This window comes from Neurospora crassa, linkage group III (genome assembly GCF_000182925.2).
Source record: "Neurospora crassa OR74A linkage group III, whole genome shotgun sequence".
Classification (NCBI taxonomy): Eukaryota; Fungi; Ascomycota; class Sordariomycetes; order Sordariales; family Sordariaceae; genus Neurospora; species Neurospora crassa.
In genome coordinates this window covers 3097964-3118476 of record NC_026503.1, presented here as the reverse complement: position 1 = coordinate 3118476, position 20513 = coordinate 3097964, and the positions used below count along the sequence as shown (strand labels likewise).

Below are 20513 nucleotides of genomic sequence, written 5' to 3'. Positions count from 1 at the left end.
TATCTGGGTCTGCGGGGGAAAGCGGGGATAGCGCGGCGTCTATTCCGCTTGTGATTGCCGGGGTCCACGCAAGGCCGGGATCTAATTGCTGGGGCCGGCGCCGAGGTTCCGGACGACGTACGGTGCGCGGCTTGCACCGGCCGGAAGCCCTGACAAAGTAAACAAAGGATAGTCGCAAGTATGAAGTAGTTGCTTGGGTGTTGAATGACTTCAAAGAGTGATCGCAAAGCAGCTTTCTTCACCCGCTTTTAAGAATAAAAGGTTTGTCTATATATTACCAATATATACCAATCTCTTCGATGCTTCGCCCATCATTCCACGATGATCCCTCTGTGCTTTGCCCTCAACGGCCTAACATATTTCCCACAATACCCGTAGACCACCTTGCCCTCCTCCGGTCCTTACTATCGCGATGGGTATACTTATAAGACCTCAAACCATACCACTTCCCACCCCTATCACTTCGTTTCCCATCCCCATAAACATACAAATCCGCATCCCAGATAACCTCCTCCACCTCAACAACATCTCCAGGGCCATCAACACAGCCATCACACTATGACCTCCTCCCTCCCACCCCTTGGTTAAACCCCCTCATCGCTTCCCTGACAATCCCCTCCGCTTCCGCCACCACATCCCTCCCCTCTCTCCACGTATACAACTTGACCCCCTGCTTTTCCAACAGCTCATGTGCCTCTGCCAATCGTCTCAGCCAAATCTCCAACTTTTTGTTCACCGGCGAGTTCGCACCTCCTCCTGAAGCGGAGTTATTAGTGGCATACACAGACGCGCCGTTGACCCCGTTCATGGTGTCGTAAGAAGTAGCGGGCCGGACGGGGAGGAAGGTGTTGGAGCGACCACCATTGCCACTTCCCAAAGTGCGATTCTCAAGGGGAAGGGGAAGACCCCATTCGTCAGTGTCGGAATCGTAGGAGGAGGAGTTGGTGGTCTGGACGCGGCGAGGTGGGGGGAGGGGTGGTTGTTGGGATTGTCGTGACTGGGATTGGGAAAGGTTGACGGTGCTGGTGCGACGGGGTGGTGGAGGGGGAGGGGCGGGACCTCTGGATCCTGATCCTGACCCGGGCGCTGACGCTGATGCTGAGGAGTTCTGATGCGAAGTGTTTGGACGGGGAGATTCGCGGGGCTTTGGTGGCAGAGGGGGAGGAGCACCGCCGGTATTGATCTCTGCTGGCGAGCTGCGTAGTGCTGTGGGTTTGGCAGGACGTGGTGGTGGGCCTTTCCTTTGCGGTATGTCACCTGTTGATCTACTGGCATGCATGGCGTTGAGACTGCTTGTTCGAGGGTCATAAGCAGGCTGTTGAGGGGGGTCATCCGATAGATCAATTAGATCACCCATGATGGGCCCCTTAGGCTGAGGAGACGACCGTGGCGGAAGTTTCGGCGGCGGTGGCGCCACGTCTCTAGTGTTCGTGGCCGTAGCAGCCCGCATAGTCTGTGCTCTCCTCCTGCCGCTGTCGCTTCTCTCAAGTCCATTGTTCCTGTCCGTAGCCTGTGTGTTCGAAGTGAAATACCCCATGTCCACCTGCTCGGGTGTGGTGACATCTCTTATGAACACGGCCAATATCCTACCGGGATAAGCCAGCGCCAGGTCAGTGTAAACCTCCAGGTCAGCCTCTCCGCTGTCGCCCACAAGGAGAAACTTCCTTTCAGGAAAGTCGCGTAATATCCTCTCCAGAGTACCCTTCTTTCTTTCGGCAACTGGCTCAAAGATACCCTGCAGCATACCGCTGTACTGCTTCAAGTCTATCGAGCCAGGAGGTAACCCAGCTTTGTGGAAGAAGGTCGCCAACACGGGGTACAGTTGCCACGGACTGTTGGAAACATAATGCAGCTTCACTCCCATATTGTGCAGAGAAGTATATAGCTCTTTGACACCGTCAATAGTCTGATCCGCCAATTCACGGACGAAGGTATTCCTGAAAATCTCCCTGGCACCACCATTAATATTCGATCGCTTAATGGTGTCGTCGACATCGCTGATTAAACTGACTCCCCTTGGCTCGATAACCTCGACAGGCTGGGTGGTTGAGATGTTCTCGTTGGCAAGCACTCGGAAGTGTGTCGGGACAAAGTCCAACGGTACGCGAGCGATAAAGTGACCTGACGCATTCGTCTCAATCGTCTTGGACTTGGACCGCTGATCGTTGTAGAAGAAGAGCGTGATAGGCAACCCGACCAGCGGCGTAGCCATGAACGGCGCCAACCGCGCATTCAGACTCGCGTTCGCAGCCGCCAATTCCGCCTCCGTCATCTCCGAGGGAAATGCCCCCAAGCCGGAGTTCGTCCTCACCGGCGCTGTCGAATTCGGTGGCGATGGCGAGCGTCGTTGCCTCATTGCGCCAAACCCATCATCCATATCATCAGCCCTAGGCCGCTCACTGTACTCGCCTCTGATAGCCGCTTCCTTCTCGCCCTGTCCTCTCCGTTCAATCTCCCTCGCCTCCTTCGCGATCCTTTCCTCTTCCCCAAGCCCTTCCAGATCAGTCACCGTCCTCCGCAAATCACCGCCTCCCTGTTGCGGCCCTGCACCTGCCTGCAGCGCTGCAGTCTGTGGTAGCCCGCTCAGCCTTCTCGCAACCCCCATCACCATGCGATTCTTCCTCGACATCGGACCCTTAGGTGGCATATAAATCCAGCCTCGAATGTCCACATCCACCACAGCCTTCTCATCCTCATGCCTGTTCCACTCTGCTGTCCAGTAATCCCGCTCATCCACTCCAGGGCCAATACCGTTCCCGCCTCCGTTCGGTGTGCCGTACGCATTCCCGCCCAAGTCCGAAGGCCGCCTAGGCAGGTGAATACCCTTGACATGCCGCTTTGCGTACGAAGGAAACAAAATCAACTGCTCCTGTCCCTTGTGAATAATAGGTACCTCCGGGAACGCACCCGGGATGTGCACCTGCTCTGGCGATCCATCGCCCATGTCGCGCGTCAGGCGAGTTTGGCTGTATTGCTCGCGGATCTCGGAGGCAGCCGCTACGCCGGCGCGGTAGACGCTGCCGGCCATGGCGGCGAGTTTTCGGCGGCGGGAACCGGATTCATATGGTTGTTCGTTGGCGCCATACTGGCCGGTGTAGCCGTGGGTGTATGGGGACGTCATCTTGTCGTTGGCGTCGGTTTTGCGCTGCGACGGCGCTTGAGCTTGGCTGTCGTCGGGTCCGTTCGTGTTCGTGTTGCTTGTCTCTTCTCGATCTCGTAGTAATCGTTGTTGCTTCCAAGGTAAAGACCTCCTCCCAACAAGTCCCGGGCCGAGTCCGCCACCGCTCGCTCTACCTATGCCAATACTCTTCCTGACGCCGGCACCACCACCGGTCCCATACACCAACCGCCGGCTCTGGCGGCGGATGATATCCACCAATCTCCCACCCGCCTGTTTCTTCCTTCTTCGTTCAAGGATGAACCGGTATATCCTCGTCTGCAATCGAACCTTGTGTCGCGGGAGGGTACGGTGGCGGAAGTTGAACAGGTGTTCGCGGTATCGGTCGCGGACGGTCGAGGGCAAGAGATATCGGACGAGAGTCGATCGGGTGTGTGCGCGAGGGCCAAAGAGGCGTCGCAGGAAGGGGAAAAGCGCCAGTTTCGTGGATTGCTGGGTTGCCTCCGAAGCCTTGCTTGGCTGGGAGAACCAAGGCTTGAAGGACGGCTCGTTGGGAAGGAAATTGTTCGGTCGAGGATACGGGGATTGAGGCAACCTGCGCTATTGTAGCTTTTCTTCAATTCGGTATGGTAGTTGGTTGTACCGACCAAATGGAGCGATTTGGTTTATCGAAGTATGTAAAGTGAAGAGAGGGCGAAGTGGGATATATAAGATGTTGAGAAATGCAGGTTGGAAATGCTAAGCCGGTGGCAGTTGACCGCTGTTACTGGACTGGAGCTGAGCTGATCGAGTCTATTGATCTCTGTGGCTGCCTGAAGCCAAACTTTGTTCACACGCGCGAATCGAAAAGTGAAGAGACAAGAAAGAGGTGGAAAAAGTGGATGGATGGATTACGCCCCGAGGAGTTTTCATGTCAATTGCAGCTGCCTGTTATTCAGAGACATCATCCATGGCAAGAGACAAATCACTTCCGTTTACGTCACCCGTACCTGCCGCCGTGACACCCAGGGTCCAGCTTCTGGGTGGGTCAGTCGAGCTCGCCGCAAGGCCCCCTGATCCGCAACTCCACACCCAATCATAGTCCCATGTGAAGAGGCAAGTCTGACCTTGATGATCACGACTCTCTTTGCTGAGGGAAGCAGACAACATCATCAGACAGCTTCTTATTTCTTTTTGCCCACTCGGGTATCAAAAGCACACTAGACTTAGCTTGAAGCTCAATTACATTTAGAAACTCAACAACAACAACAGAATCGTGCTCCTCACATTTACTTTCTCCTGCCCTTGCCCTTACCACCCTTACCAGCATTGCCGCCCTTCTTCTTAGGCCCAGCAGACCGTCCCACCTTCTTGACGACCTTCTTGAGGTTCAGCACCGCGCCCTTACCGGCTCTCTCGGCGCTGCCCTTCTTGTATGTCCTCTCCTGCTTGCGCTCTTGCATGGTGTCGAGCTTCTTCCTGTCCTTGTTGCTCAACTTGCCCTCGTTCTTGGACTTGAGCTTGTCCCTGACGCCGTTGAGCTCGGCCCGGCCCGCCGCCTTGGCCTTCTTCTTGTCCTCCTGCGTCTCGAACCACGTGCGCTTGGGCCTCGAGCTGATCTCGTCCTCGTACTTGATCATGTTCTCGCCCTTCTTGACCTGCATCTCCATGTTCTGCAGCTGCTTTTCCTCCTTCTCTTCCTGCATAATCTCCTCAATCTCATCTTCCAACTCGTCGATCTCGGCCTGCCACTTGTCGGCGTCCGCGGGATCGATGATGCGACTGCTGATCTTGGCGCCCTGAGACTTGCCGGCCTTGACGGCAGCCTTGACGACCTTGCGATCGGGCTCAGCAGCCAGGGTAATAGCGGTACCGCTGCGGCCCGCACGCGCTGTACGACCGACACGATGGACGTAGATCTCGGGGGTCTGGGGAGCCTCGTAGTTGATGACGGTGTCGACACCCTTGATATCAAGACCACGTGAGGCGAGATCGGTGGCAAGGAGGAAGTTGACCTTTCCATCTCTGAAGTCCTCGACACTTTGAATACGCTATGGATCCTGTTAGTATCACTCATCCATCTGGAGCATCGTAAATCGTAAACATACCTGAGCCTGGTTCATGCTACCGTGCAACTCGGCGCACGACAATCCAAACAGACCAAAGATGATCCTCATCTTGTGCGCAATCTTCTTTTGTCTGAAGAAGATAATGACACGCTCCGTGTAGATAGTCTTGCAGATGTGCAACAGATATCCTTCCCTCTTCGATTCGCGACCGGGTCTGAGACGGACAAACTCTTGAACAAGCGTACCGGCAGTCTTCTTCTGCGAATCGGCCATGATGCGCACAGGCTTGTTGAGACCGGCGCGAATGAGCCTGTCGACAGACGACGTCATGGTGGCAGAGAACAGCATGGTCTGGCGGGACTTGGGAAGGGTGGTAAGAATCTCGTTCAACTCGTCCGCGAAACCGTCCTCGAGCATGCGATCGGCTTCATCGAGGACGAGAATCTCGATGGTGTCGACGGCGAAGCTGGCAGAGTTGCGCATGTGATCGATGAAACGACCAGGAGTGGCAATGACCACATCCGGGCGAAGACGGAGCTCGGCCTCTTGCACCTTCAGACTGAGACCACCGACAGCCAGACAGAACTTGATGTCGGTATGGCTGGCGAGCTTGACAGCGACAGCGTGACACTGGATAGCCAACTCACGGGTGGGCGTAAGAATAACGACGCGGGTGGTGGGAACCTTCTTGGGACGGTAGAGGAGACGCTCAAGGATGGGAACGACGAAGGCGGCCGTCTTACCGGAACCGGTGACGGCACCACCGACGACATCCTTACCCATAAGCGAAATGGGGATGGTCTTGGCCTGAATGGGCGTCGGCTTGGTGAAGCCCACGGAAGTAAGACCGCGAAGGATAGGACGGGAGAGAGACATCTCCTGGAACGAAGACATCTCGCCCTTCTTCTTAGGCTGATTCTCCTCCTCCGGCGCAAAGAACTCCTTCATCTTGGCCTCCTCCTCCTCATCAATACCCTCTTCATCATCCGATGACTGCACATCATCAGGATGCTCAACGGCCGTAGCAACCGAGTCATCATCCGACGCATCGCCCTCGTCTTCATCCTCTCCCTTCTTCTCCCCATCTTCACCCTCACTATCCTCATCCTCCCCATCAACACCCCCCATCTTCGCATCCTGCTTCTCCTCCTCCTCTTCCACGTCCGACCCAACACCCATACCAAAAGCATCGTCAGCCAAGACACCATCCTCATCATCATCCAAATCCACATCAATCTCTTCTATGTCGTCTTCTTCCTCATCAACCTCCATCTTATCCTCCTCCTCTTTTGTCGCCGTGGTTTTCCCCTCCTTAGCAGCCTTCCTCTCTCTCCTCCTTCTGATAATCTCATCGATATCCACAGCCTTCTTGTCCCCGCCCGCGTTGGCGCCCTTCACAACACCCTTGTGCGCGCCCTCGAAACCCCAGCCGTCGAACTCGGCGTCCACTTCGTTCTGGCCGTCGACAACGAACTGGAACTCGGTATCCATGGCGCCGTCGTCTTCGTCGTTGTCGCCCCAGATGCCGAGGTCGGCGGCGTCGTCTTCTTTTGTTTCGGCTTCGTCGTCGTCATCTTCAGTCTGTTGCTGTTTCTTGGACTTCTTGTTGTTCTTCTTCTTTTGCTTGTTCGATTGTTGTGTGGCCGTCTTGGCCTTCTTCCTGGGTACAACTTCTTGCTCCTCTTCTAGTGGGATGTCTTCTTCATTGTCGGAAATGGTGAGGATGAAATCGTCGTCGATCGCTTTGCGCTTTTGGGAGGGCGCCATTGTGGTGGATGGTGTTGCAACGGTCTGTGACCGTTGTTTGTTCTGTAGTGTTGTGTTGGAAAAGAGAACGACGGGAAGCTCCCGATGCTGAGTGGGAATTGGTGGAATCGTCAAGATTGTACAACTGATAGCAGTCAGTGGGGTCTTTTTTCGTCTCTTCCTCCGCCGCAGAACGAAAGGGAAAACAAAAATTTGGGAACCATGCCCGTCTGTAACTTTTTCTGCCGGGCGGTCAATGTGATTGGAGGATCTGGGGATCTTATCAGTGGCAGCTGGTCGACAGCTGCGGGGATGGGTACGTACCATCTCAACTATCAAGTGAGTACCTGCCGTCTTCGGGAGCAACTCGTTCAACACCACATTGTCCCAAGAAATTGAATACGCGTTCATGTTATAGAGCCAGAGGACCTTGTCCTTACTACAGTAGGACTATATTTATACTTGTGCGGGGCATATGGTCCAGCTATTCTCAACGCAGATGTATCAGCCCGTATTATATGATGATACTACACAGGAGTCATCTACCCCGTCGATACCCAAAATGAACGCCAGACACCTTGCCAATGGTATAATGCTAATCCTCAAACCTTCGCCTCCAAAACATCAGTTGCCCACAACGTAACTTTCTTCACATGGACCGCCACATTATCACTCGTGCTACCGTGTGGAGAAGCTCGCCGACGCTCCAAGGAAGTCCTGGTCATGCCCCTGGTCCTGCTGGTAAGTCTCCTTCTGCTTCTGCTTCTTCTTCATTTCAGCGCGGATTCGTTCTTTCTGCGCCTTCAAATGCGCCATTTCAACATCATCCAGCAAGAATTTCTGCTCATCGATATCCCTTCCACGTCCGGACGCGGATGCTTGCGGGTAGAGAGGGTCTCGTTGATATCCGTCACCTGGCAATTCGTGCTCAACAATATCCCACGTAGCATGATAGTAGCCATCTTTGGTTGGTGGCAGCTCAGCATGCGCCCTTGGCTCCTCCAGCTTACGGATCGCGCCGCTTTCCATTGCAGCGTACTCCTCTGTCGATGCGTATGGTGGTAAAGGACCGTTATTACTGGCGCTCGGGAGATCAATGTCCTCCCATGGATGTCTCCTTTCCATCAGAGATGCGGGTTCGCCTTGTAATTCAACTCCTCTAGGTGGTCTTTCAATCATAGACTCGTCGGGAGGCACTGTAGGCGAAGTCACAGCTGGAGTGGGCGTTACTCGGTTGGGTCCATATGAGACGATTAATGGGGGCTGTGGCCGTTGGGTTTGTGAGGTTGTTGGGTTTGGTCGTGGGAGCGTAGTAGGAACTGAAGGAAGAGGAAGATGTGGTGTTGAAGTTGGAGCTTCGGTTGGAGGAGGGGTGGTGTACTGTTCGTAGTTGTGGTAATCGGGGTAATAGCCACCGAGAGGTGCTGCGGAGGCCGCAGATAACTGGGGCAATGAGGGCATTGGGGGTACTCCAAGCCGGCTGTCAAGGGAAATCGAGTCGGCAGCAGCGCGTTCATTAAGTTCTCCCCTGGAGCTTGCCCGCGGCGTTAGCGTGGGAGTGACAGGGTTCGGCCCGTATGACGTAGGAATTGGCTGGACAGTCTTTGCGCGGGCAGCTTCGAGTTCTCGTCCGGTGATGCTCAAATTTTCCGTCACCCCAAGCCCGCCTCCAAGTCCTGCTCTCTCCGTACTTCTCTCCCACGCACCTCCTGTTGCAGCATCGTGACCCCAAGGTCCTTGATTGTATGACCATGAAGGCGAATGTGGCATCACAGGAGAATGGCCGTATATGTCGCTGGAATTGTTTGACCGTACATCATCATAGCCTGTTGATCCAGGATATCCGTCAAATACTGGCTGAACTGTATCGTATAGATGACCATCCGACGATGTTTTCGACGACGAAAATCCCCCAAACATCTTTTTCTCGGGACCCTTCCTTCCCTGTCTATACTCGTTCGCGACGATGGCGTTGGCCAGCTCGGCCTGCTGCTGTTTCTTCCGGCGCCTAAAGTATAAGAAGGCGGCCATGGCACCCACACTGAAGCAAGCAAGTGCGATTCCAACGCCCAGGGCGATTCTAGCACCGAGGGCAAAGTGGTCGTCGGGATGTGGCGGAGGGCCTGCGGGGATTGCGGTAGAGGAAACGTCAATTGCGATGACGGTCGCGCTGGGGCCGATGGTGGCCGGAAGACGATGGTCGGGATCGCGGTCCTTTGAAATGAAGAATTTGGAACTTTCGACTCTGCAGTCGCCCGAACCGGCTTGAAGTTCGAGCCAGCAGGGATATGTCGAAGAAAAATTCAATGGAAAGGGCGTGGTTCCATTACCTGGGGTCGCATGATCAACCGCGAATTCTGTGATAGGGAAAGGTCAGTCTGTCAGCAACGCACATCCCGTCCGCTGCGATCGCAATGACGCCATGAGTCTCTTCCTCATTGAGGTAGCTTTGCTAGAGGAGAGAGCGATTCGAGCTGAAAGTTTGAGAAATGATCGGTGACCCAAAGGGCTGGGCACCTTGAGGGGCATCGGGGGTCTTGCAAGGCTTAGTGCAGCAGGAGCCGAGAGTGCTGTCGGGAGATTGTAAGATGGGGAAGATGGGGGGAAGGGGGGGACGGGGGCTTGCATGTGGGCGGGAGCGGTGACATTGTTGAAGCGAGGGGAAACACTGAACTGAACACTCACTCTTTTCCTTGTCGGTTGAAGTGCCACACCAACAGGAAAGACTCGGCCTGTCAAAGGTTGAAGTATAGGTGACGTTGATGGTGTCGAGAGAGAAGACTCGCAGGTTCTCCGTGGGGAACACAAAGTCGGCTCCACATTGTGCAGTTGCGGTGCCCGCAGACAGAAATGAGGGAATGATGAGCAGCGCGAGCAACACCCAGACTGGAAATCCCAGAGATTGCCTCGATCTCGATGGCGTCGTTGTTTTCAGCGTCCTTGCACTCCAGTTCCAGGTCGCCGGTGTCTGTCGAAATGATGCCGCCGTCGTCATTACCGTAGCCACGCGAACAAAGCGAATCTCTCGTGCTACGAACTCATTGATGTTTGCTGATGGGATCGCGGATCGTTGGATGTTGAGGGGTGAAGTAGTTACGGTAAAAACGCATGAACAGAAGGCCGACAGCGAGTGACTAAAGGTTGTATGAACGAGTGACGGGATCGACAAACCGGACTGATGGTTGAAAGTAGAGTTGAGGTCGGAGGTGGTTAAGGTGAGATTGACAAGAGGCAAAGACTGGATGTGGGAGTTCCTTCCTATGGTAGGTCTTCGGTTGCATTGAGACCAAGCCAGGCCTGGCAGGGAATTGAAGTGGGCTAAATGACAGGGGATTTCCTAGCGCAGATTGGCGCCAAAGACGGGAGACAGGAGCGATCAGCAAAGATACAGAGTCGGCCCTGTCGGCGTACCAGAGGGGTAAAGACTAGGTATGATGCCTACCTGGAGCCCAGGTATCTCTTGAGATACTGGACGGGAAGTGATGGATGACTTCCATCAAACTTCCACTTCAGTCCTGCCCCCAAGACCCAAAAACAACTCTCCTTAGCTCTTCCACTGCAGACACAGCTCGGATGCAAGCCAAGCACCCTGCCACACTTTGATGGACTTGTTGGCTCCTAAATTGGACTTTGGTTCGACAAACTCGAGAATTCCATTATCACTGCATGCGCCCCTGAAACCATTCAGCTCACAGCCTCAATCATCATCGTGGTCTGCAAGACAATCCTGACAGGGTGACAACTGAACCATGAGCAGGTCAATCAATCCCTTTCTAACACTCTTCATTTTTCAGCCTGTTCTTTCTTGATTCGACCTCCTCCTTGTCGCTGGGTGTTGTCTCTGGGTATCTGAGGATCTAATATACATAACCATCTGGTCCAGGCTCTAGACCCACACCAGGCGCTGGTACACTACAAGATCGGTCATATTTTTCGAGGGCTCCGCGAACCCAGGTTGAGTGGTTAAGGCTTCGCTAATGACTGAACCAGCGCTCGAAAGAAGATTACAGTGACGTTACAAAGGGAAGTCACGCAAAGAATTCCATTCAGACAAGACTAAAGCATGGGGCACATTACCATATCTTTCCAATTCTATTGTCTTTGGTCGGCATTGTCGTTTTCTCCAGACTTCCGGAACAATCAGATTCAACACCCATACCACCAGCGCAGTGTCGTCGGTGTGGTAGACGTTGGACAGCGGAACTAGCGTCTTTTTCGCGTCTATAGAGGTCGTTGATTGGAAGCCTTCATAGCTGCAGGTTAAATCCTTCATTTCTTAGTGTCTTGCTTGGGGGCTAAAAAGGAGTCAAGACCTCGATGGAAAACGGGAAACGGGAAACAAGTGATTTTCTTTTGCTCCCGTACCCGGCACAGAGGGTGCGATCAACATGCCGGAAGACTCCAGGCCTGTCCGGGAACCCAACTTCCCCAAATATTTATGGTTCGAAGACAACGTTCAAGTCCTCCTTGAGAGATTCTGGAACTTGATGATACAGATGACGGGGCAGCAGTATGTATGCACGTCAGATCTCCGCTCCGGCAGTTGTGTAGGTTTCTGCCGCGCTTATGTGCTCCTCTTCAAGCGACTGCAGCATATCCATATGGCGTGGACACTCAGCCCTACAGCCGTCGAGGCGACACCTGCATCATCATCATCTGGCTCCCTCTCATCTGCCCAACCGACACCACACGTATTTCGTCGGACAAGTGCCCAAACCATGTTTCTTTTCTGCACCTTTGCTCAGGGATTTGGAGATCAGACAGCTTTCCGGGAGAGACTTCGTTATCCGAACGCGTGCAAACTATCGCTACACTACACTAATTTTAGCGGCGGGTTTGGGCATCCGAATGACAGCGGTCCACGCGATGGACAGGCATGCCAGGGTGAAACCCTCCGCTGATGAACAAGTCTTTTCCTTTTTTCAGTTAGGTTGTTCATCTACCAAAAGCCATCGTTTTCATTCGGACTAAATACCAGGATATCTGCGTGCCTCGGATCTTGGACATCTTGAAGGGACAACTCCTCTGCTCACGGCTCAGTCACCATAGCTCCAGACCTCAAGATTTCGGACTTGATACAAAGTGTCTGTATCACTGTCAGCAAATGGACCGGCTGAGACGATCAGGTTCTTCCATCACCAAAACGAAGAGACCTATAGTTGACTTACCCGCTTCAGGACCAGGTGAACCCGACGACCCTTCCATCTGGAGATTGATAATCCTGCAATATCACCCTTCCAGTTAGCAACCGACAACGCGAAAAACCTCACCCCGACAACGAAAGAAGAAGAAGAAAAAAAAAGGAAAAAAAAAAGGTTTAAACTCACAAATAAAGTGGCTGCCCAACATACCCCTTCCCCCACTGCGTTACCACTAGCTGCCCATCCATCCGAAACCTCACCTCCACATCCTTTCCACCATTCCTTCCATCCCTCCTGATCTCACACACAACCCTATGCCACTCCTTCTCACTCCCGTTCGGGCCATAAACCACATCCCGAGCCATGACCTGACTACTAGTATTGAACGTGTTAAAGCTAATCTTGCCGCTCCCCTTCCACTCCGCCATATCAATCTCGGGCGGCCACCCATTGACGGCCGTCAACCAAAACGCAGGCCAGGTCCCCTTCGCAACGGGGGCGCGGAACTCGGCTGAGAAATCGTAGCCTGACACTGCACCAGCACCAGAAGAAGAAGAAGTAATGGTGAAGTGCTGCTTGGCGTGGATGGCGCCGGATAGGTACTTGATGGGGATCTGTTTGCCGCCGTGGGTAGCGGGTTTTTGGCCGGTGACGCGGTGGGCGGTTAGAGTGAGGGTGCTTGAGGTGCCGTCAGCAGAGGGGGCTATGGAGACTTGGGAAGGGGACATGCGCGCGGCGCCATTGTGGTCGGTGCCCCAGGGGTAATTGAAGGACCAGTAGGTGTTGAAGGTGGTGGTGGAGTTGAAGGATGTGGAAGGGATTAGGAGGGTCTTGGATGAGGCGAGGGTAGATGGGAAGAGGCAGAGGATGGTGATGGTTTGGAGGAGAAGGGGAAGGGGTTGTTGGAAGGACCTCCTCATGTTGGCGGGTTCCTTGATGAAAGTTGGTGTTTCTGGAGGGTTGATCGAGTTGGTAAGGACTGATTCAGTTCGGCTGAATTCTGTTGCCATTACTCCTTCTTTTAACTTGACAACCAGGACTTCCTTCGACACTCACAATACTGTTGAGGGTGGTACTATATAAACGGATCCATTATAGGATGGAACATAACACGGATGATTTATACCTATATTCCACCATTCATATATATTACCGTGATCAGCGTTGCAGCTATCTCGGCCTCAGACTAAACTCACAACCATGCGAGGGTATGCGTCGGATACATATGATCAGCGTTGCAGCTATCTCGGCCTCAGACTAAACTCACAACCATGCGAGGGTATGCGTCGGATACATACAAGTAAATGGGGAATATTTGGGAGAAAGCGTACTATACAGGTGATAGTTAATGAACTGTGTATACCTTCTCGTCACATGTATTCAACCCCCTTTCTTGCTTTGACAGCGAACCCTAACCCTGCCGATTGAAGCCGCTCACCTACCTACCCTGAACTTCCACCCCTCCCGCTCGAGCCCTGACGTACTGGACCACTCCCCTGTAAACTCCCCGCGGTGGCGCTGAACTATAAGCAGTGCAGTGGCTCCATCGGGCAGGCAGAAAAAGTTGCCCCGATTCGCGACGTCAACTTTCACTCTTGAAAACCAAAAAAAGTTCCCGCGACGCCGATTGACTCCTCCACGCGCCGGGTGACACAACTCTTTTTTCTACATTTCCCACTCGACGAGACCCTCTCGACATGCCCAGGTCAGAGGAAATGACTGCATAAAAAAAACACTTATTCGTCCATGCATTACAAGAAGCTAGCAGTCGCTGCCGCATCAAAGAGGATAAGAACCGTGCTGCCGACTCGAATCTCTACCACCACATCCTCGTTCCTATCGCTTAGACGTTGTCTTTCCACAAGAGATTTTACACGATCTCCAGAATCGTCGGTAGATCCCTCGGTGTTCACTAGCTCAAGAATACGTCGGGTGCCAGACTCTGTCTCGAAACCTAGAACCACTCCGTTCCGGAATCTTCGCCCAGCGAAGCCCACTCCTCGCCTCGCCGTCAAGCCTCCGAGCAAAGATCGGCCTCCCAAGTCCAAGATCCCAGACTCGGTCTCGAAGACAGTCGCTAGAGAACTCCTTCGCAACAGATACCTCTTCGCCGAATACAGTCTCTTCTCGCCGCAACGGGCCTTTCAAAAGTGGAAGAATCACGGCCTTCTGAAGCACACCAAGATCCCCGAGGACTTCTTTAGCGGCCGCATCCCTATCAAGCTCTACCCTTATCAGGTTGACGGACCTCGTTTTATCCTTGCTTCTCCTGCTCCAGAACAGAAGGAAGCTCCTCCACTACCTGCAAAACCCGAGTTCGGCGCCATGCGCAGCCACGTCCAGATCGTCGCCGCCCCGACGGCCGACACCCCAGGCGCATGCCTCCTCGTCCACTATGACAACCGCCGTTACCTTTTCGGCCACCTCTCCGAAGGCACGCAGCGCCTCTTCACCGAAAACAAAATTCCCGCCGCAAAGCTGTCGCACATCTTCCTCTCTGGCAAGACGGACTGGGCAACGACAGGCGGCCTACTGGGCATGATTTTGACCGTTGCCGATGTCATCATAAGCGCAAAGACTGCAGTTGAGGAAGAGAACAAGCTGCGTCGTCAGAAGAACAAGCCAGAAATTACCCATGGCGGTCCTCAGCGTATCGAGATTCACGGCTCCAAGAACCTTGAGCACATGCTGGCTGCTGCCAGACGATTCGTGTTCCGCAAGGGCTTCCCACTCGATGCCCATGAGCTCCGCGCCGATCCCAGGGCCGCAAACCCCGAGAACAGCAAGCCTGACTACGAGGATGAAAACCTCAAGGTCTGGAAGATCCCTCTTGTTGCCACAGGCATGGAGAGCCGGTCGCGTAGCAGCAGTACCGGCTCGCAGAACCCGCGGAAGCGGAAACTGAACTCTTCGGAGGAGCCCGAGGTCATGGACACTCTGGTAGAGGGAGAGGACGGAGAGGTTGTGGAAGATGTGCCGGCGGGAGTGGAGGATGACGAGAAGACCCACCTTCTCATGCAGACGGTTATTAAGCACATGTTCGACTCAGACTGGAAGGCCGACACTCTTGTAGAACAGCCTCTACACAAGGTCAAGCTGCCGGCCAAGATCTTTGTCCGCGACGATGAAGGCAAGATCACAGTGTACAAGGGCCCATTGCCGGGGAGGGACGCGAACGTTCCTGATATCAGGGTGCTTGTGAGGGAGCCTTGGCCTGGTGCGCTTGTCCACCGGTTGCCACCCACGGACCCTTGCTTCGATTCCACATGCTACATCGTTAAGAATCATGCTCGTCGAGGCAAGTTCCAGCCTGCGAACGCTCTCAAATACGGGCTACCCAAGTGGACATTCAGCAAGCTGGCAAAGGGCGAGAGCGTGACGGCAGAGGATGGAACTGTTGTTACCCCCGATATGGTTTTGGACCCTCCTATTCCCGGCCACGGTTTTGCTCTAGTTGATGTCCGCTACGAGTATCTCCTCGATAGCCTCCTCAAGAGGCCCGAGTGGGAGAACAAGGAGATCATGGAGCATATCGATGCCTTCTACTGGATCCTTAGCCCAGAGGTCAAGGATGATTCCCGCCTGAAGGATTTCATGGCGAAGCACAGCTCCTTCAAACACGTTGTTCTCGGTGAGGGAATGAACCCCAACACCATCTCATTCGGGGGCGCGTCTGGGAAGGCTATCATGATGCATCGGATGGATCCCGACCGCTTCTCCATTCCCAACCACAACAACCAGGAAGAAGCCTTACCAGCGGGCTTGGCATCTGTTGCTCAGCTAGGCAAGCCCGGCGAAAGACTACTCCTCTCTCCTTCGGTCGAATTTCAGCGCCAGTTCGCCAACGCTGTCATGGACACCATCAAGCCGATCAAGGAGCTCACTTCCACCCACGCCAAAGCCTTCAACCTGGCGCTCGAAGCGCAAACGAAGGTATCCGACCCTGCTTTCGCCGCCCGCGTCGCCGAGTCCGAGCAAGACATTCCCAACCGGGACGCCGAAATCGTCACTCTCGGCACCGGGTCCGCCCTTCCCTCCAAGTACCGCAACGTCTCAGCCACGCTCATCCGCGTCCCCGGCTACGGCAGCTATCTGTTCGACTGCGGCGAGAACACCCTCGGCCAGCTCCGGCGCGTGTACGGCTACGCCGAAACCGACGCCATCCTCCGCGATCTGCGCGCCATCTACATCTCTCACTTGCACGCCGACCACCACCTCGGTGTTCCCTCCGTTCTCGCCCGCCGCGCCGCCGCCAACGCCGCTCTCCCCGCCGACGAGGCCCCCAAACCGCTCACTATCATCTCCACAACAAAGTACATCGGCTTCCTGCACGAGTACAAAGACGTCGAGCCTCTCGACTGGGCCAACATCAAATTCCTCACCCTCATCGGGACAGGCCGCAAACCCACCGATGACCCGTCCGGTCCTCCCTCGGCCGACTTGGGACCAGGGAACAACCATTTCAACATGCTCCCGGGCACCCTCTGCGCTTTACAACCCGCCAGCTTCCGCACCGCGGCAACCCTAGAAGCCCAAACCGGCCTCGCCTCCATCGACGCCTGTTTCGTCGACCACTGTCTCGGCGCCACGGCCGCCGTGTTCACCTGGCCGTCTGGTCTCAAAATCTCCTTTTCCGGTGACTGTCGGCCGTCGGACTGTTTCGCGCAGATCGGCAAAGGGTCGCACTTGTTGATTCACGAGTGCACGTTCGATGATGAGCTGATTGGCGAAGCAAAAGCCAAGAAACACTCGACTGCGGGCGAGGCGTTGGATGTAGGCCGCAAAATGGGGGCGAGGAGGGTCTTGTTGACGCATTTCAGTCAGCGGTATCCGAAGATGCAGGCGCCTGTTTTGGACGAGTTAGAGGGCCAGGAGCAGAGTGTTAGTGGTGAGAAAAAGGATCGGACGGTGGTGTTGTATGCGTTTGATTACATGAAGATCAAGTTGGGCGAGTTCAAGATGGCGGAGAGGTTCTTGCCGGCGCTGAGGGAGTTGTATGGCGAGTTGGAGAATGAGGAGGAGGATGGTGGTGGGGCAAAGGAGTAATCTGTATGTGACATGTGTTATCGAGGTTAGTCATGGTTTCTTTGGCATGCTTGGACATGTTACAGGTATATAGAAGGTTACATGGTTATAGATAGAGTGATGAAGATGTATGACGAGAATATACCCCGGGTTTCTGGATACAGAGATATGGTACCTTGAATATGTATATGAAGGATGAAACGTCAAACGAAATAATCCATCTACCTTAGATGAATTCAGATTGTTAACGTCAGGTTGAAACTATCACATACTGTAGCACCTAACAATTTTAAGTCGTAAGCAAATTAACCATCGAGAGTATCTACCCAAAAGTCCCTTCATTACATCTTATGTCCGCACATGGGAGACAAAAGAAAAGAAAAACAGAAGAAAAGAGAAACAAATGAAGACCCTCACCGCTGGCGCCGATCATCCTCCTTGTCCCTCTTAGACCCAGAACTAGACGTACCCCTTTCCCCTATCCTTTATTCTTCTTTTATTCTTTCCCAACCACTTCGGCGTCTCTTTCTTGCCAGGTGCAGATGATCCTTAATACTCAAAAGTTTCAGAGCAATTCGGGCTGGCTCCTCATCTTCCTTGTCTCGTTCTCTTCTGTGGCTATAATACCCTCTGCGAGAAGATGTAGATGAGGAAGGGCTGCCGCCGTGACGATAACGTTCGCGGTCAACGAGCTGGCGGTCACGATCACGATCACGATTACGATCATCACCATGAGCGGCCCAGTCTCTAGTATCCGTAACCGAGCGCAAATGCTGTGCAGGAGAGGAAGAAGAATGTGAGTCGTGAGCCTGACTCACCAAACTCTCTCCCTCATGTCTGTACCTCTCACGCTCCTCGCGATATCGCTCCCTCTCGCTCTGAGTCTGGGCTTCCCTTTCTTCTCTTTTAGATGTATTTAGACCGGCCAAATTCAAAGCCTCAGGCACAGCACTCAGATGACTCCATGTCGTGACGGACGTGATACCATTGTCATCTTCGTCATCGCCGTTGCTGAAGTTAGTTAGTCTCTGATTAGTGCTAGTGCCGATAGTGGTAAAACTATTGCAAGTAAGCGTGGTAGCGTCGTCAAACTCGCTGTCCGAGTTCGAGTTGGAATCCCATTCTTCCGAGGGGTAGTCACGGGTTCGGACGAGAGCGGTGCTTGTGCCTGGGACTGTGACTGTGCCTTGGACGGCGATTGGGGCGGCAGTGATCTCGTAGCCGTGGGAACCGTATGTACCGTAGTCACGATATAGTCGGCTAGGTGCAGGTGCGGGTGAGACTTGGCTGTTGGTTAGGTTGTAGAAGGAGAGGGGGACGGTGTGTTTGGAGGAGTAGGATTCTCGGATTCTGGTTCGGGATAAAGATGAAGAAGGCTTCTTCTCCTCCTCGTCAAGGGGGTCTTCACCCTTACAGAAACACTCCCACTCCCTCTTCACGGCCTTTTCCTCTTTCATCATCCTTATTGTTGGGCTCGGCGTCAAATTCATGTCATGAGGATGGTACGGATCGGTCCCTACATCCGTATACAACCACTTGTCGCGCCCTTGAGGCGCGCCTTTCCACCTCAAATATTTCCGAATGGTAAACAGCGTCAAGGCCAGCTTCTTCGCCTTTTCCTTGACCACCTTTGCCCTTTCCTCACCCAGGTTCTCGATCCACGCATCAACCAGTGGATACAACTTCGGCAGTCCCCCATCCTCTTCCGCCACATCTTTTTCGTTCTTGCACGGCGCTCTCGAAATCATGTTCGCCAACAACGCCGCCAACACCTCCTCCCCGCTGCCCGCCACAACTGACAAGTTACAAGCAACGCAATATTCCCTGGTATTCCCCTCCCCTGAAAGCTTCTGCTTGGAGGGTATCGCATCTCCAAAGTACTTTTCAAACTTCCCCTTCTTTTCCGAGTCCGGGAACCACAAGGCCCCAATACCCGACATGCGCTCCACAAAGTCCCTGGCTTCCCTGATCGCCTGCTCCTTGTTCACTCCGAACTTCTTGAACGGATTCTCTTCATCATCATCATCATCATCCTCTTTCTCTTCCCTCTCCCTTCTGATCCGCCCCCGCTCCCGTTCCCAATCCTCTATCCCCTCCTTCCCCCTCAACTTCTCATACTCCTCCTCCACCAAAAACGCCCTAATCCGATCCACCCTCTGACTGACCTCCATCTGCAACCAAAACCAACACCAACCCAACAGATAATGATTCAGCTGATTATGCCCCCCAAGCTCACAATACGGCCGCTCGTTATCCATCTTTCTCATAAGCCACGGCGGGATATCTCTAGAAAACATGACCATAAAGTCCTCGTGGATCGTCGTCGTGCCCAGGCTCTTCTCCATCGTCAAGAACGGGTGCTCGAAGACCGGGTGTCGACGGGATGGGTTTCTGTCGTCATCATCATCATCCAAAAACCAGGCTTGGGCGCGCAGCCAGTCCGACGGGGGGCAGCAGACAGTGGAAGTGGAAGAGATGGGCGGCGGGGGGTATTGCAGGAGGTCGGCGAGGACGAGGAGGGGGGTCGTCCCCCCGAGGCGGAGGAGGAGGTTAGGCAGGGGTCGGTTGGAGTCATAACGGATTAGGTGGGGGTATCTTGAGGGGTCGTAGAGGTATTGAAGGTGGGACGCGACGTAAAGGTTGTGGTCTTTGTCGAGGAATGCAGTGAAGTTAAGGGGATTGGAGCGAGAGGTTTCGCCTCGGAGGCAGTTGGGCGGGTCGGGGTCGGGGGAATGGTCGTGGTCTATTTGACGTCGGTTTCTGTCGCTTTCGCTGTCATCCTCATGATCTCTTGTTGAGTTTGATCGAGAAGAGTGAGAGGTCCATCCCGAGGAAGAGTCCTTGCGGTCGGAGACCTCGAGACGGGGCATCTTGATGATGTTGGGTTAAAGCCTTTCCAGCTTCCGGAAGTGGATGGTCAATGGGTTATTGAAAGTGAATAGCTGACGATAAAGTTCAACACTTGCTTGAGAAGACTGGAGTGTCTCAACGTGCTCTGTAGAAAGAAGGGCTCTCTCGAGTATTTATCCCAGTATAATCGAGTTGATTCTCGACAGTGCTGGGATACTGGCAGTCTCTCATTGTCAAATTCATTGAAGTTGTTCGTATATCAGCCGTCCTGCGGCAGATTTCCTTTGAGACCCTTTTTACCCGTCGACATGATGTCGGTGGTGAACGGAACAAAGAAACTTATCATCCTACTTGACAACGCATTGTCAGCTTCGCCGGCCTATCATTCTGCAATGCCAGAGAGAAAGTCTCCCTAGACCTGCAACGGGCGGAAGTCAAAGGTACCTAGAGAGCGCAGGGTCAATATGTTCATAGTAGTCTGTTAACCGAACAGCGTATCTCTTCGATGACATTAACTAGGTAGACAACGGGAAGCAGCGCCTTGAAGTTGATGAAATGGGGAACTGTGTGTCTGTCAATATTGAT

At 53.8% G+C, this 20513-nt stretch overlaps 6 protein-coding genes across 6 annotated transcripts; 1 reads left to right on the top strand and 5 right to left on the bottom strand.

The window, feature by feature from the left end:
- Positions 1-192: 192 nt before the first annotated feature.
- Positions 193-4058, bottom strand: NCU11176 (actin cytoskeleton organization protein App1). Its single transcript, XM_001728450.2, has one exon. The coding sequence runs from the start codon at positions 3119-3121 to the stop codon at positions 557-559; it is 2565 nt and encodes an 854-aa protein (XP_001728502.1). The 5' UTR covers positions 3122-4058; the 3' UTR covers positions 193-556.
- A 191-nt stretch (positions 4059-4249) lies between these two features.
- Positions 4250-7104, bottom strand: NCU11175 (ATP-dependent RNA helicase drs-1). Its single transcript, XM_001728449.2, has 2 exons — positions 5206-7104; positions 4250-5148 (listed from the first exon to the last, which is right to left on the bottom strand). Exons 1-2 carry the CDS (start codon positions 6931-6933, stop codon positions 4387-4389), a joined length of 2490 nt encoding a protein of 829 aa, XP_001728501.2. The 5' UTR covers positions 6934-7104; the 3' UTR covers positions 4250-4386.
- A 196-nt stretch (positions 7105-7300) lies between these two features.
- On the bottom strand, positions 7301-10425 carry NCU00234 (hypothetical protein). Its single transcript, XM_952612.3, has 2 exons — positions 9598-10425; positions 7301-9269 (listed from the first exon to the last, which is right to left on the bottom strand). Exons 1-2 carry the CDS (start codon positions 9905-9907, stop codon positions 7591-7593), a joined length of 1989 nt encoding a protein of 662 aa, XP_957705.3. The 5' UTR covers positions 9908-10425; the 3' UTR covers positions 7301-7590.
- Positions 10426-11948: 1523 nt separating this feature from the next.
- Positions 11949-13063, bottom strand: NCU00233 (glycoside hydrolase; the record flags this gene model as incomplete). Its single annotated transcript, XM_952611.2, has 3 exons — positions 11949-11998; positions 12081-12133; positions 12264-13063. The coding sequence occupies 3 exons, from the start codon at positions 13061-13063 to the stop codon at positions 11949-11951; spliced, it is 903 nt and encodes a 300-aa protein (XP_957704.2).
- Positions 13064-13636: 573 nt separating this feature from the next.
- On the top strand, positions 13637-17278 carry NCU00232 (hypothetical protein). The gene has a single exon (XM_952610.2). It carries the CDS (start codon positions 13800-13802, stop codon positions 17097-17099), a length of 3300 nt encoding a protein of 1099 aa, XP_957703.2. The 5' UTR covers positions 13637-13799; the 3' UTR covers positions 17100-17278.
- Positions 17279-17563: 285 nt separating this feature from the next.
- On the bottom strand, positions 17564-19948 carry NCU00231 (hypothetical protein; the record flags this gene model as incomplete). The annotated part of the gene is made up of 1 exon (XM_952609.2): positions 17564-19948. One exon carries the CDS (start codon positions 19946-19948, stop codon positions 17564-17566), a length of 2385 nt encoding a protein of 794 aa, XP_957702.2.
- Positions 19949-20513: the final 565 nt, after the last annotated feature.